This window comes from Triticum urartu, chromosome 7A (assembly GCF_056163025.1).
Source record: "Triticum urartu cultivar PI428250 chromosome 7A, HENAU_Tu73, whole genome shotgun sequence".
Lineage (NCBI taxonomy): Eukaryota > Viridiplantae > Streptophyta > Magnoliopsida > Poales > Poaceae > Triticum > Triticum urartu.
Window position 1 is genome coordinate 744,155,870 of NC_141879.1, and position 13,539 is coordinate 744,169,408.

At 51.3% G+C, this 13,539-nt stretch overlaps 3 protein-coding genes across 5 annotated transcripts; all 3 read right to left on the reverse strand.

Annotated features, from left to right (window-relative positions):
• Positions 1-233: 233 nt before the first annotated feature.
• Positions 234-2,513, reverse strand: LOC125518571 (putative 4-hydroxy-4-methyl-2-oxoglutarate aldolase 2). 2 transcript variants are annotated; one of them, XM_048683387.2, is made up of 3 exons: positions 2,185-2,513; positions 1,767-1,910; positions 234-1,053 (listed from the first exon to the last, which is right to left on the reverse strand). In XM_048683387.2, exon 3 carries the CDS (start codon positions 1,011-1,013, stop codon positions 507-509), a length of 507 nt encoding a protein of 168 aa, XP_048539344.1. In that variant the 5' UTR covers positions 1,014-1,053; positions 1,767-1,910; positions 2,185-2,513; the 3' UTR covers positions 234-506. The 2 variants fall into 2 exon arrangements, with proteins under 2 accessions (XP_048539344.1, XP_048539343.1); XM_048683386.2 differs by lacking the exon at positions 1,767-1,910 and having other exon boundaries at positions 2,185-2,502.
• Positions 2,514-6,697: 4,184 nt separating this feature from the next.
• On the reverse strand, positions 6,698-8,590 carry LOC125522050 (putative 4-hydroxy-4-methyl-2-oxoglutarate aldolase 2). 2 transcript variants are annotated; one of them, XM_048691399.2, is made up of 3 exons: positions 8,431-8,590; positions 8,261-8,336; positions 6,698-7,471 (listed from the first exon to the last, which is right to left on the reverse strand). In XM_048691399.2, the coding sequence occupies exon 3, from the start codon at positions 7,448-7,450 to the stop codon at positions 6,944-6,946; it is 507 nt and encodes a 168-aa protein (XP_048547356.1). In that variant the 5' UTR covers positions 7,451-7,471; positions 8,261-8,336; positions 8,431-8,590; the 3' UTR covers positions 6,698-6,943. The 2 variants fall into 2 exon arrangements, with proteins under 2 accessions (XP_048547356.1, XP_048543078.1); XM_048687121.2 differs by having other exon boundaries at positions 8,261-8,340.
• Positions 8,591-9,962: 1,372 nt separating this feature from the next.
• LOC125526760 (putative UDP-rhamnose:rhamnosyltransferase 1) lies at positions 9,963-11,924 on the reverse strand. Its single transcript, XM_048691397.2, has 2 exons — positions 11,329-11,924; positions 9,963-11,247 (listed from the first exon to the last, which is right to left on the reverse strand). The coding sequence occupies exons 1-2, from the start codon at positions 11,770-11,772 to the stop codon at positions 10,240-10,242; spliced, it is 1,452 nt and encodes a 483-aa protein (XP_048547354.2). The 5' UTR covers positions 11,773-11,924; the 3' UTR covers positions 9,963-10,239.
• Between the last annotated feature and the right edge of the window lie 1,615 nt (positions 11,925-13,539).

A 13,539-nucleotide genomic window follows, 5' to 3' on the forward strand; every position in this document is an offset into this window, starting at 1 on the left:
CTGACAGAACATGACACATTTTGACAGTGCAGTGCAAACATCTACTACTACCAGAAGATGGGGATTAGGTTTTTCTATCTAGGATCTCCATCAAGATTAACATAAGCACATTGTTTGATCTGCTTCACTTTGCTCCATCATAGAACACATGTGCATACAATCTCATCATTATCAGCCTGAACTCTAAATAAGGTTCATTCAGCACAACATAATACAGAAACTTGACAGTGCAATGAAGCCATCCAATAAGTATTAGTATTATTATCCCCAATTCCCCATTGTTCATTTCATTTGATCAAGCAAGGCAAGCCTGCCATTATTATTTACATGTTCAGTTGAGAGCTCCTGGCATCTCAAGTTCAGATATCAGAGCTTCTGTTCTGAAGCAGCAACAGACGTCCTCTGTTTTGTGCAGAGCCCAGTTCATCCGTTCATACATACATCATTTTACACACAAGTAAATGCATACACAGAGAGGAACAACACAGGCAACTGGAAGGCCTGCACTACACGCTGAGCTCGGTCCTCGAGACGAGGATACCGTCGGCGTCGGCGTAGAGCCACTCGCCGTCGCAGATCCTGGTACCAGCAACGGTGACCGGGACGTGCTTCTCGCCCATCCCCCTCTTGTCCGACTTCATCGGGTGCGAGCCGAGAGCCCGCACGCCGACGTCGCACTCGTTGATCTCATCAACATCCCGGACGCAGCCGTTGATCACGATGCCGGCCCACCCGTTGTTCTGCGCCAGCATGGCGATGTTGCCCCCCAGGAGGGCGCGGCGGAGGCTGCCGCCGCCGTCGACCACCAGGACCCTGCCCTGGCCCTTCTCCTCCAGGAGCGCACGGACCAGGACGTTGTCCTCGAACACCTTCACTGTCACGACGGGACCGGCGAAGAGCCGCCGGCCACCGTAGACCCTGAAGACGGGCTGCAGCGCGCGGAGCTCGCCGCTGGTGATCATGTGTGAGTTTGCGTCGCAGACCTCCGCGGTGGCCAGTGGCAAGGCCGCCATTTTGGGTTCAGCAGGGCTGCTGCACGAGCGCTGTCAGCACCTTTTCGAGAAAAACAAGTGTTGTCAGCAGGAGTAATAAAGCTGCTCATTCAATCTGCATAACAGCAACAGGTTCTCCAAAGATATGTATGCAAATCATGCACTTGAGCTTATAATACTGCAATAAGGAAGACATATTGTTCAGTTATATGTGGCTTAACAGTTGCATAGATCTCAGGCGGATGAAATGCTGGGACTCCATTTAGGAAACAAACATGATGAAATTTCATGTGATTGGAACATCTAAAGGACCATTTTCTTATGAACATAGGGTAAACAAAAATTTTCCATGAAACACAAGAATCACCAAGTCAGCCTCATTTGATGAGACGTTCACGTTTTGACAGAAGAAAGGTAACCACCAAGCCGGCCTTTTAGCACTCACACTTGCTGTTTGCTCATCTATCAGGCCCTGACTAGGGATCCTCCCAAGTCATCAGTACTCTCAGAATCAATCTGAGCAACTCTTTTCCTTAAAAATAATTAAGAGAGAAGCAGAAAAATGTGGCGATTTCCCTGGCCACCGGACATGATCAAACCAAATCAGCAAAAAATTAGTCAAGTTCATATAACGGACCAGGGGCGGGCGGACTAAGCTAACTTAATAACACGTAGATGATGTGCAATTTTCAGAAGTTCCGTATCCGTAAGTCATCCTAGACTGAAGAAAGCCATGAGATTGCTTTGCTATCGTGGTGGTGATGCCACTCTTACCGGCAAAGCCGTGAGGAGGCAATGTTGACAGCGAAAAACAGACTCCAGGGAGCTTCAGTTAGTTGGTCGCCGCCGGTGGGAGGCAAGGCATCAGGTAGCGGTGAGTTCTTAGTGCGTGCCATGCCATCAGATAGGAATACCCATCTGCTGTATAGGTGTTTTGTCAGTAATGATGCTATTTGAATATGCTGGAGTAGCCAGATGGAATAGGATTACAGTTAATTTCAGACAGTTGCCTTCAGCAAGGAAACATTTTTTGCCTCTACGTGGAGGCAGACAAATCAGGCGGTGCATATAAATGACTACCCAAAGTTTGGCTTGCCTTGAGTTTAAAAGATTCAGAGTAATTAGTAGTGTAGATGCAGAGAGGACATTGACAAGAGTAAGGAAGGAGCATGTAGTCGCGCTGCGCGCTTACCGGAGTGGCCACCGGCGTCGGCGTACGGCTCGAGCGAAAGCAGCGCCTTCCCGGTCGCGCGTGCCTCCCTCGTCTGCTCCGGTCGCGGGCGGTCGTCTCCCTCCGGCGGCGACAGGAAAGGCAGACTAGCCCCTCGACCGCGGCGTCGCGACGGTGGGAGACTGGCGAGGCAGTAGAGGCTTGAAGTGAGGGAGGGATGAATCAGCGCGGCGGCGGAGGAGGAGGAGGTGCCCCGGCCGGCGAGCGTGGCTCTGGTCTGCGGTTGGTTCGAGCAGAGCAGAGCAAGAAGAGGAGACAGGGTGGAGCTCTGCTCTATCATTATCGTGTGGTTTTTCCTTTCTTTTCTTTTCTTTTTCTTTTTATTGAGTAAATTGAATGATAAATGGTATGCCATGCCACTTTAATAATAATAATAATAATAATATAGGGCAAAGAGAAGATATTTTTTGTGGGGGCGAAGAGAAGATAGAGACACCGGTGTATTGCCAACGTCGTCGAACCATATCAAAAATTCGAGACCAAGAGATAGACAAAAACGTCGTTCAAGGACTCAAACGCACAATCCAGGTTGGCAAAAACGTCGTTCAAGGACTCAAATGCACAACACGACGAGGATCACCGTTGACGCCCGGGAAAAAAATGGAAAAGAAAACCACTAATAAGGAGCTTATCTCACTCACGCCGTACAGACCAGTCTCAACGACCACAAAAGCCGAAGGTCGAAGGGCATCGCGCAACCGAGTCCACAAAACGGCACCGGTGTGCCGGCAACATCTATACCACTATATAGTGTGAGAATAACTAGAAATGTAGGCCGTCCGATCTCCATATCCAATGGCCAGGATGTGGCAAATCCGTACAACATGAGCCGTCGATTTCGTGATCCAACGGTTGGAAGATGCACCTGTACCTGCTCTTCTTCTCAACGGCCTTGCTGGTTGCCTCCCTGCCTACTATCCCACCTTGTTAAAGTGTCTAACCCAATGTTGACGTGATTTCTTTGCAGAAGAACTCGCAGGTCCACAACATCAGCCAAAACCATGGTGGCCCAGATGTGGACTAAGAAGTTGTGCACTACAGTAGCAACGACCGCCTGGGACCTCGGTAATTAAGCCACGGTACATTGAGCGACGGCCAGATACCATGAACGATGGCACTAATAGTAGCAGAGGATGTTGTAGAGAAGATATGAGGAAGTTCTGCAGCGGGTCTGAGAAACATAAAAGGAGGCGGGGAGGAGCAGGGACTAGGGAGAGAAGGAAGAGAAGGGAGAGTTCTAGAGACAAGTAGATCCTTTTTTGAGAATTCCAGAGAAGAGTAGATTGTCGTGTGCACTGTGCAGCCTGCAGGGCAGTCTCAGAAAGTAGAGTGTGAATTTGCTAATGCGGTGCTCCGACGAGTCAAGTGGGCCATATTGGATTTTTTTTCTTCCCAATCATATGACGTTGATAGGCCTAATGAAGACTCACGGTTGGCTAACGTGACATAGTAAAGCAGGCATCAGCACGCACAATATTGTACTTCTAATTAATTGCTACATCGACTAAAAAAAATTTAGTTGCTACGTTGATTTATAAAAATTAGCTGCTACATATGTATCATGCATTTTTTTAGTTGGAGCATATTTTGTATATACTACATGATGAAATGCCAATATGAATAGTTAATGTGCATGCCATCAACGTGCGAAGCACATGCCACTTACTAGTAGGCAAAGAGTTACGTATAATCGGGAACAGGTTGCACGTCAGTCACCAGTACGCACCCATGCCCGAGGCTAGAGTAACTACACAAGACCCGCGCAAGAGGTCGGCAACGTGCCACCGCGCTTGCTAGGACCCATTTCTTCCACGACGGACCCGAGGCTAGAGTAACTTCACCTACTTAGAGCATCTCTAACAGCCAAACGCTGCGGCTGGTTTTGCGCATGTGCCTGCGCTAGTTCCAGCAGCCGCGCTATAATGCAGCGCGCGCCGTTCCATCAGAGCGCAAAAATACAGCGCGCGCGACTCGCCGGGCATTTTGCATATATGATATTTTGGAAAAAAAATGAACATGTGAAATTTAACACAAACAAGTTGATGAATAAAAGTTCATGCCCACAAGTTCAAAATCATGCCCACAAGTTCATCCAACCAAGTTCAAATGCAAATTAAAGTTCAAGACATCAAAAACACATCAATCTTCATCTTCCTCGTCTTCGTCTTCGTCCTCATCTTCCGAAGACGACTCTTCCGCCTCCGAAGATGAATCTTTCTCCCTCTCCTCATCACGCACCGCATGATGTGAAGCTCCGACGGTGTTGGCAAGATCTTCAACGGCATCTTCATGGAAATGTGTGTGAGAAGGCACATCGAAAGACATTGCACCCATGGCGCCGGAGGCGCACCCATGCCTCCCATGAGAGAAGAAAAACTCATGCCTCCCATGGCGGCCATAGCGTCGGAGGATGCTTCAAAGCCACCCATGCCTCCCATGGCGGCCGGAGGTGCACCCATGCCTCCCATGACGGCTGGAGGTGCACCCATGCCTCCCATGGCGGCCGGAGGTGCACCCATGCCTCCCATGGCGGCCGGATGTGCACCCATACCTCCCATGGCTCCGAAGCCACCCATGCCTCCCATGGCGCCGAGGCCACCGCCACCCATTGCACGAACCAAGGCTCTTTTTTGGATTAAGACTTTTTGTTGGGCAAGATTGACATACTCTTTTTGCGCCGCATTGAGGTTAGATGTGTCCAAGAAGAATAAGTGCTTCTCCCATTCCAACAACTTAGCTCGCTCCTCGTTGCTCGCTCCTCGTTGCTCACTTTCCTCTCCTCCATGTAGCTGGCGCCCGAAATACGCCGCGCGGGTAAGTGTTTTTAACCGCGCGCCCAACCCGTTATAGCGCGCGCGCCGTTTTTGCGCGCCCGCTGGAGCGACCCGCCGCATTGCACGCGCGCTAAAACGGCCTAATTTGCGGCGCGACGCTAGTTTAGCGCGGCTGTTGGAGATGCTCTTACAACGGAATGCAACGGAGGAAGGGACTCTCATCGGTCCAAGTAAGTTTCATTCAGCGGAATGCAGGCGCCCAATTGGCTTTATTATTATGCCCGTTCTTCATTTCATTTGATTAAGCAAGACAAGCTTATCATTATTACAAATACTCACCATATAATAAAATTTTAAAAATGTTCACTGTATATTAAAAAAATGTTCATTTCAATTTTTTAAATGTTCACCGTATATTACAAAAAAACTTGATATTGGTTGCTTTGCTCCACTGAAAAACACCAGTACATTTGGGCCAGCCCGAGTAAGTTTCATTCAGTGCAATGGAGGCATCCAACTGCTTACCTTTATTACAAGTTCAGTTCATAGCTCCTGAATCTCAGGTTCAGATCTAAGACCATTCAGTTCAGAGCTCAGCCCTCCTTACCAAGGTTTGTACACTTTTAGCCGCCTACTAGCTTATGTCTAGTATATCTTGCTATCACGAGAAGTGCAGCGCTGGACGCAGCGGCATCTGCACGCAGGCCATCGACGGCGTGCCCCCCTTCGCGATTCGTATCAGGATAAAGTGCTAGTAAGAGTATAGGTGGAAGTTGTTTTTCGGCGTGCGTCGTCTATCCGTATTCGAAAGACCAATCTGACAGTACATTCTGACACAAAGGATGTACGCTCCCTGACAAATGGCCGAAGACGACCTTCGCACACGTCGCCGGACAGCACAGACTGGCTCGAGCCCACTCATCTAGGTGGCCGGAGGGGGAAGCAACGTCATGTTCGTGATGGACGGCGCCATGGACGACATACGCATCACACAGCGAGGAACACAATGATGCTGTGCCTGTTCATGCTCTTGGTCTTGGCAAGGCTCCGAACTGCCCTTGAACCACCGGTCCCCTCTCCGGCGTGCCCCCGCCAACGGGCGCTTCAGGCAGGATGGGAGCGCCGGCGTACTCCGCTTCGGCAACCTCGCGCACCACCAGAGCATGTGCCTCTCTGGCCGATCTGCAGTTTCGGCACGCATGCCAGCTGGTAAGGACGAGAGAATATGGAGAACAGAAACAGCACAGCCCATCCACCGACTACAGGCAGAGTTTTACTCACCCTGCGCCCAACGCCGGCGTAGTCTCTCCCGGAATCGCCATGAGCAGACCTCGAGCGGCCCCAACGCAAATAATTAGGTGGATGTGTGTGAGGATAACTAATTGACCAACGACGGGCTTAAGCTCATCCACTGGCAAAATGAATGTATTTGCAGTACATTTTTATCAGTCTCAGCAAGCTTCATTCCGTGAAATGCATGCATCCACTTGATATTATTATTCCCGGTCTTCTTCCCGTTTGATTCAGCAAGACACGCCTAACATTATTACAAGTTCAGTCCAGTGCTCCCTCAAAAAAAAAAAAAAATTAAGTTCAGTTCAGTGCTCCTGAATCTGAAGTGCAGATACAAGGCCATTCAGTTCAGAGCTTCTGAAGCAGCAGCAGCAGCCCTCCTCTCTTTGACATTTTTGACAGCGCAATGCAGGCACCCAACTAATAATTTTATTCCCATTCCTCATTCCATTTGATCAGGCAAGATAAGCTTACAATTATTACAGGCTTCTGAATCTGAAGTTCAGATACAACATCATTCAATAAGGGAGGGCAGAGGCAGCAACAGCAAGCACCCTCCTCTCTTATGCAGAGCCCAGTTCATCCATCATGTTACAGACAAGCAAATACAACCACAGAGTGGAACAACACGGCCAACGAGGCGTCAGCCTCTCCTACACGATGAGCTCGGTCCTGGAGACGAGGATGCCGTCGGTGTCGGCGTAGAGCCACTCGCCGTCGCAGATCCTGGTGCCCGCGATGGTGACCGGGACGTGCTTCTCGCCCATCCCCTTCTTGTTGGCCTTCATGGGGTGCGAGGCGAGGGCGCGCACGCCGATGTCGCACCCGTTGATCTCGTCCACGTCCCGGATGCACCCGTTCACCACGATGCCCGCCCACCCATTGTTCTGCGCCTGCTGGACGGGGTTGCCGCCCAGGATGGCGCACCGCAGGCTGCCGCCGCCGTCCACCACCAGCACCCTGCCCTGGCCCTTCTCCTCCAGGAACTCGCGCACCAGCACGTTGTCCTCGAACACCTTGAGCGTCACGATGGGGCCCGCGAAGACCTGCCGCCTCCCGTAGATCTGGAAGATGGGCTGCAGCGCGCGCAGCTCGCCGCCGGTGATGAGGTGCGAGTTGGCGTCGCAGACTTCCGCCGTGGCTAACGGCAAGGCCGCCATGGTAGCTGATTCAATTCAGGGCTGCATTGACATGAACAGAAGAGGCACATTATTCACCAAAAACAAAGTCAAGGGCAAACGTTGCTGACAGCAGTAACCACCAAAGCAGCTAATTTCTTCAACATGGCAACATATTATATATTCCCCAATGTAAAAGACATGGAAATTATGCATGCACCTGTGCTCATACCAGTCATACGGCAATAAGGAATATACAGTACCATCCTGAACTACGCAGCTAAGCAATTGTGCGTCAATCTCAAACAGAACAAATGAGGCGATTCCATCGGCCAACAAGCATCGGGCATTTCTTTTTCTTTTTAGTAGGTGGTCTCAGACAATTAGGCAAGGAGCAGACCACTTCTGTCTGATTGTCACTGAGCTGAGCAAAACAAACACTCAGCAAAGAAAAATAAGAGGCTTGATATTCCTAAAGAAGACGGATACGCGGAGGAACCAGGCTAAACAGAGATACATTCACATGATCGAGGCAATACAGTAAAGAAAGAGGTTGTCATGGCCTGAAGCTCTGACACTGTTGAGACATGAGGTTCAGCATACATGTCGACAGTACAGCCGCCACTGGGTAAGTCGACGCGTTCTCCCCTCTCCCTCTCTCTCTCTCTCTCAAATGTCCACTCTCTCCGCCAAGATGGGAGGGAGAAACGGATCCGCCTCTCATCTCCAATGGTGGATCCCATCGTCCTCTACCGAATCCGCGCGAGTGCCGCGGCCTATGGAATACGGATCGAAGAGCTCGAACGAGGTGATTGGACGGAGCGGAGGAAAGGGGAAGGGAGGGAGCGTTACCTGGCCGCGCGTCGCCGGTGGGTCTCGCCTCGCCGCCGTGGGGAGCGAGGCAGCGGAGGGAGGGGCGCCGGCAGTCCTGTCTGAACCAATCAGGGGAGAGATGAGATCAAGAAAGGAGGGATTGGAAGAAGAAGGAGAAACCCGAAAAAAAGGCGATTCGGATTCGTTACCGAGATCTTCACTCCGCCGTCACCTTGCCGGGCTCCAACGGAATGGAATCAGAGGAGGGAAGGGGAGGGATCCAATCCGAGGAGCGGGGGAGAAGAAAGGAAGCTCCTTTTTTCCTTTTTCTTTCCCGTGGTGTGATGGCGATGGTGGTGGTGGTGGTGGGTGGGTGGCGAACCACGAGTAGTCCGCGGCACGAGCCCACCGGTCCCACTTTTTCTTTGAAAACGAATGGAATTCGGGCACGGGAACGAACGAATATCGTCGAATACCGAAAACCCCTATTTCATTTTGATGGCCCGTCATTTTTCATTTTATTCGGATGTTTGTGTTCGAAAATACATTCGTTGCCGTTTGCCAGGATTGTGCGCCCCTCCTTTGTTGTCTCCTTCCCGGCGGCGGCGAAGGCGTGCGGCCAAACCAGCCGCATATGCAGCTTGGATCATAGGTCGTGATGCTCATGCCATTTTGCGTAGGCGGTCACACAATTATTTTGGGGTTTGCATCTTCTTCCAAGCATCATTTACGAGGAAAGAAGACCATTGTGCGAGAAACAATTTAGGCGTGCTTGGTATTCTGCATACCTTCCAGCTAGGTCTCGGGGGTGCATTTTTGGCCCGTACGGTTGCCTGCAAGCATTGTTGGGTCTACATATCACGAAACTTAAAGCACATCTCAGACAGGCCCCGCAAGGAAGAACCGAATCAGCCGTTCCCACTCAGTTAGGCTCTCAGAGTGCATGGTGGGGAACCGTGGCGTCAAATTTGTGCGAGTGGGGAGATGGCGCAAGCTCGTGCACGTCCTCAAAAAAGCTGGAGGAGGAATTGGGTCACTACCCGCCGATTCACACCGTATTTAGTCCTCTTCGGCTCACCACCATAACCCCAAACTAACTACCTCGTTCAGCAATCATCCCTTTGCTCGGCTTTGACTCATTAGAGGTTGATTTGACTATTGACCGGGAACCTCCTTACATGTGGGACCCGTCCCAAAAAATGTAAAAATTACTCTCTCCTCTCTATTTGTCTGCGTTGACTGCACCTCGACCTCACGCGCAATCAAGCGCGTCCCGACGATGTGGCGATGTATGGAACCCCTGTCGGTCATAGAACCCTTCGACCGGCCGCACGATGCGGTAGGGATCCTCCTTGAGCACCTTGGCCACGGGCGTTGGGACGATGACGCATGTTGTGCGGAGGTTGTCGGCAATGGCCCTATCCGACGTCCCAATGATGCAGTGCTTTTATGGTGGCCTAGACGGTGTTGGAGTATTAGGTGTGGAAGGAGGGCATGTCGGGGGAAAGAGGGAGGGCGGCGGGACGTGGATCTCACCCCGGAAGAGGAAGACACGGTTGGGGTCCAGCCACCAGGGAGCGCGATGGCGGCCTCGATGAGGAGGTGCGGTATGTCTGGAAGGTGCGTTCGACAATGCGCGGGAAGGCGTCAGTGAGGGTGAAAAGGAGGAGAGGGAGTCCCCGAAGCAGAGTGCACTAGATTTGAACTAGTGCGTAGATTTTTTTGTAAGACTGGTACGTGAAGAAGTATAAAAGCATTTACAATACTATTTTACTGATACAAACGCTTATATATTTTTTGTATAGAGGAAGTACGTACAAATAGCATTTATATTTTTTACTGTTTATACTGTTTTATATACTATTTTACTGATCTAAACGTTTATATATTTTTTTGTACAGAGGGAGTACGTACGAATAGCATTACTGAGCACTGAGCATGAGACGACGTGCATTTTGATTTCGGCCACCATCGCACACTCACTGTCCACGAGAAGCGAGCCTCCCTCAGGCTCAGCATCACCGGCGCTGCAAGTGCTCCACCAGCTCGTCGACGTACTCGTCCTGCTTCGCTCTGTCCCAGAGAACCGCCTGGAGCTCCCCGGCGTTGCGCGCGAACGCCCTCCCTTCCTCGCCCTCCGCCATCACCCGCCGCACCGTCGCGGCCACGTCGTCCCTCCCGAACGACCCGTCGCCCTCGCCCCTGGGCACCTCCAGCCCGACGCCCCTCGCCGCCATGCCGCGCGCCGTCACGCCCTGGTCCAGGAACAGCGGCAGCATCACCAGCGGGTGCCCGAACAGGAAGCTCTCCGCGAGCGAGCTCAGCCCGGCGTGCGTCAGGAACGCGCCCACCGCGCCGTGCGCCAGGATGCGCACCTGCGGCACCCACCCCACGCGCACCACGCCGCGCCCGGACACGGCCACGCGCTCCTCGAACCCGTCCGGGAGCAGCGCGGCGCTCGGCCCCCGCAGCGCCCAGAGGAACCGCGCGCCCGCGAGCTCCAGCCCTAGCGCCAGCTTGCGGACGTGGTGGCCGGTCAGCGGCGCCTCGCTCCCGAACGCGACGTAGATGACGGACCTCGCCGGCTGCTCGTCCAGCCAGCGCATGAGGCTCGCGCTCTCGCTCTCGTCGTCGACATGGTCGGCTCCTTCTTGGGCGGCGAGCGCGGCGTCGTATGGGGCGAGGAGGCCGCAGAGGGCGACGGGCTTGCCGAAGAGGTCGGCCAGGAAGGGCCCGAGCGGGCCGTCGACCTCGCGGCTGCCGCGCAGGATCACGAGCGGGCAGCGCTGCTCCGTCTGCCAGAGCCGGCCGGCGTCGGACGGGCCGGACGCGTTGGCGCGGAACGTCTGGACCAGCATGTCCCTGGCCTCGTGGAGGCGGTGGGCGATGGTGGTCGGGAACGGGATCCACCGCGGCTGCGCCATCAGGTCCTCCGCCGTCGTCCGCGGGTGCGCGTCGTTCGCCGCCTTGGGGCCGATGAAGGCCATGAACGGCGCCGGGCAGATGTGGAACAAGGCGCACGGCACCTGCAAGCCAGCATGGAGCATGGTGATGGCCTGATGGGATGGGAGCCATGCACGCACGCCATGAAAAAGCTATGCATGTACCTTGTGCTGCTCAGCGATGGGCGGGAGCCAGTAGTGTGCGAAGTCGACGAAGATCCAGTCGGGCCTCCTGCCGAACTCCGTCGCACCGTCCCCGCCGGCGCAAGCCTCGTCAAGAAAGCCGGCGAAAGGGGCGGCGAGGCCGTCGAAGGCCACCTTGAGGAGGTCCACCTTCTCTGGCGGGACGTCGGCCGTGGACTCGGCGCCGTCCGGCAGGCCGTCGACGCTCGGCAGGGGCAGGGGGAGGAGGCGGATGCGGGGGCTGACGGGCCTCAGCCTGGCGACGTTCCGCGGCGTGGAGACGAAGGTGACGGCGTGCCCGCGCCTGGCGAGCTGCTCGGAGAGCTCGAGGAAGGGGACGAAATGGCCGAACGCTAACCATGGGAACACCACGACGTGGAGAGGCGGAGGCGCTGCACCGGTGGCCTCTCTGCTGGCTTCTGCCATGGCGTCCCGGAGGAGACATGCGTACGTACGTACGTACGCGACCGTGCCACAGCTATATTGTGAACTTCAACGATGTGCTTGTACTTCCTATCTTCTTCAATATCAAAACCATTTGTGATGTGTGCTTTAGTTGTTTAGAAATATATGTCCTAGTCCTACTTTCTAGATCTTCCACTGCCAATAATGCGGTGTGGTACATTTCTTCCACCTTGTTAATGTCCTATATATATACTCCCTCTATTTTATATTTACTCCGCGTATTAGCTTTGGTCAAAATCAATCTTTGCAAACTTTGACCAAGTTTATAGACAGAAAATATTAACATATATAATATCAAATCAATACCATTAGATTCATTACTAAACGTACTTTCACATCATATAAATTTGTTATGACAATTGTTTATATTATTTTTTCTAAACTTGGTCAAACTTTGCAAAGTTTGACTTTAGTCAAATCTAATATGCATACTAAATAAAAACGGAGGTAACATCTAAGAAGTTCATCCTCACTATCTTATTTAACTTAACATGCAACCACGCCACATCACCATACAATTATGCATGGGATAAAGCTCACCCCAACATGCAACTATGCATGAAAAAAATCCGCCATCATATGCAACCATGCATGAGAATTTTTTCCATTCTATTATTGTACTTATATCAATAAAAAGATACGTAACCTTTGCGTATTCGCAAAGAAAAAAATTGTATTTATATTCAATAAATATTTTATAACTATACATGATCAATTATAAATAAGTCCAAGGCGCACCGTCGCCAGTGCCCCTCCCTCATCGATGCCGGGCAAAGCTTGTTGTTGTAGGAAGCACTTGTCGCTTAGGAGTTGCCTTTTTTGGAAAGGATAAAAACTTTGCGGGCCTACTGGTACTAGTACTCCTTCACAGTTTGACCACTTGATATAGTATATTCTTAACTCTATGCCAAACTGTCTTTTGGGAGCTTTGTTATGAATTTCCACTTGAAGAAACAAAGCAACTTGTTGTTTCTTATTTTTCATAATTTACTTGTTGTTTCAAGAGCTATTGTGCAAAGTCAGACGTGGAAACTGCATTTTGTTTAATAATTTCCTGCATATTTCCCCTCTGCCAACCACTGGTAGGCTGAGATGCCAAAAGTTGATTAGAAATAGGGTGGGTGATTAGTGAGGGATAGGGCTGGTCTGTGGATCTATGATTTGCATTCGTAGATGTATAATATTTTATTTATATATGCGCTTCCTTGGAGGGCTAGACCCAATCTTCTCTTCAATTGTGATCGTAGACGGATGATACCAGAAATAAGGAACAATATCCCTAATCTTTGTGATGTTGGATTTCACTAGATATTTTCCATTTCCGCACCGAGCCCTTCCCTAGTAAGAGCATTACTATTAGAACCTTCAAACCCTCAAATCCTTAAAGCAGTTTTAAGGGAGTTGAGAAGTGCCACTTTTTGACACTTTTAATGGTGAAAAAACAGGGGCAAATATTAGAACCCTCAAACCCAACCCTTAAACTGCTTTAAGGATTGGATTTGAGGGTTCTAGTCTTTGCCTCGACCCCAACCTTTATATCTATCATTTGACATCTCACAATTTATAACAACAAGAACACAATCAACTTCCAAACAAACTACCAAATGACAATCATTGATGCATGGTTTAATAGTTTACATCACAAAATCATCATCTTCCTCCTCTCATCGGCACCATCACCAAAAAGTTGCACCTCGGCGCCATCTCCTAGACCACATGCGGGCTCCA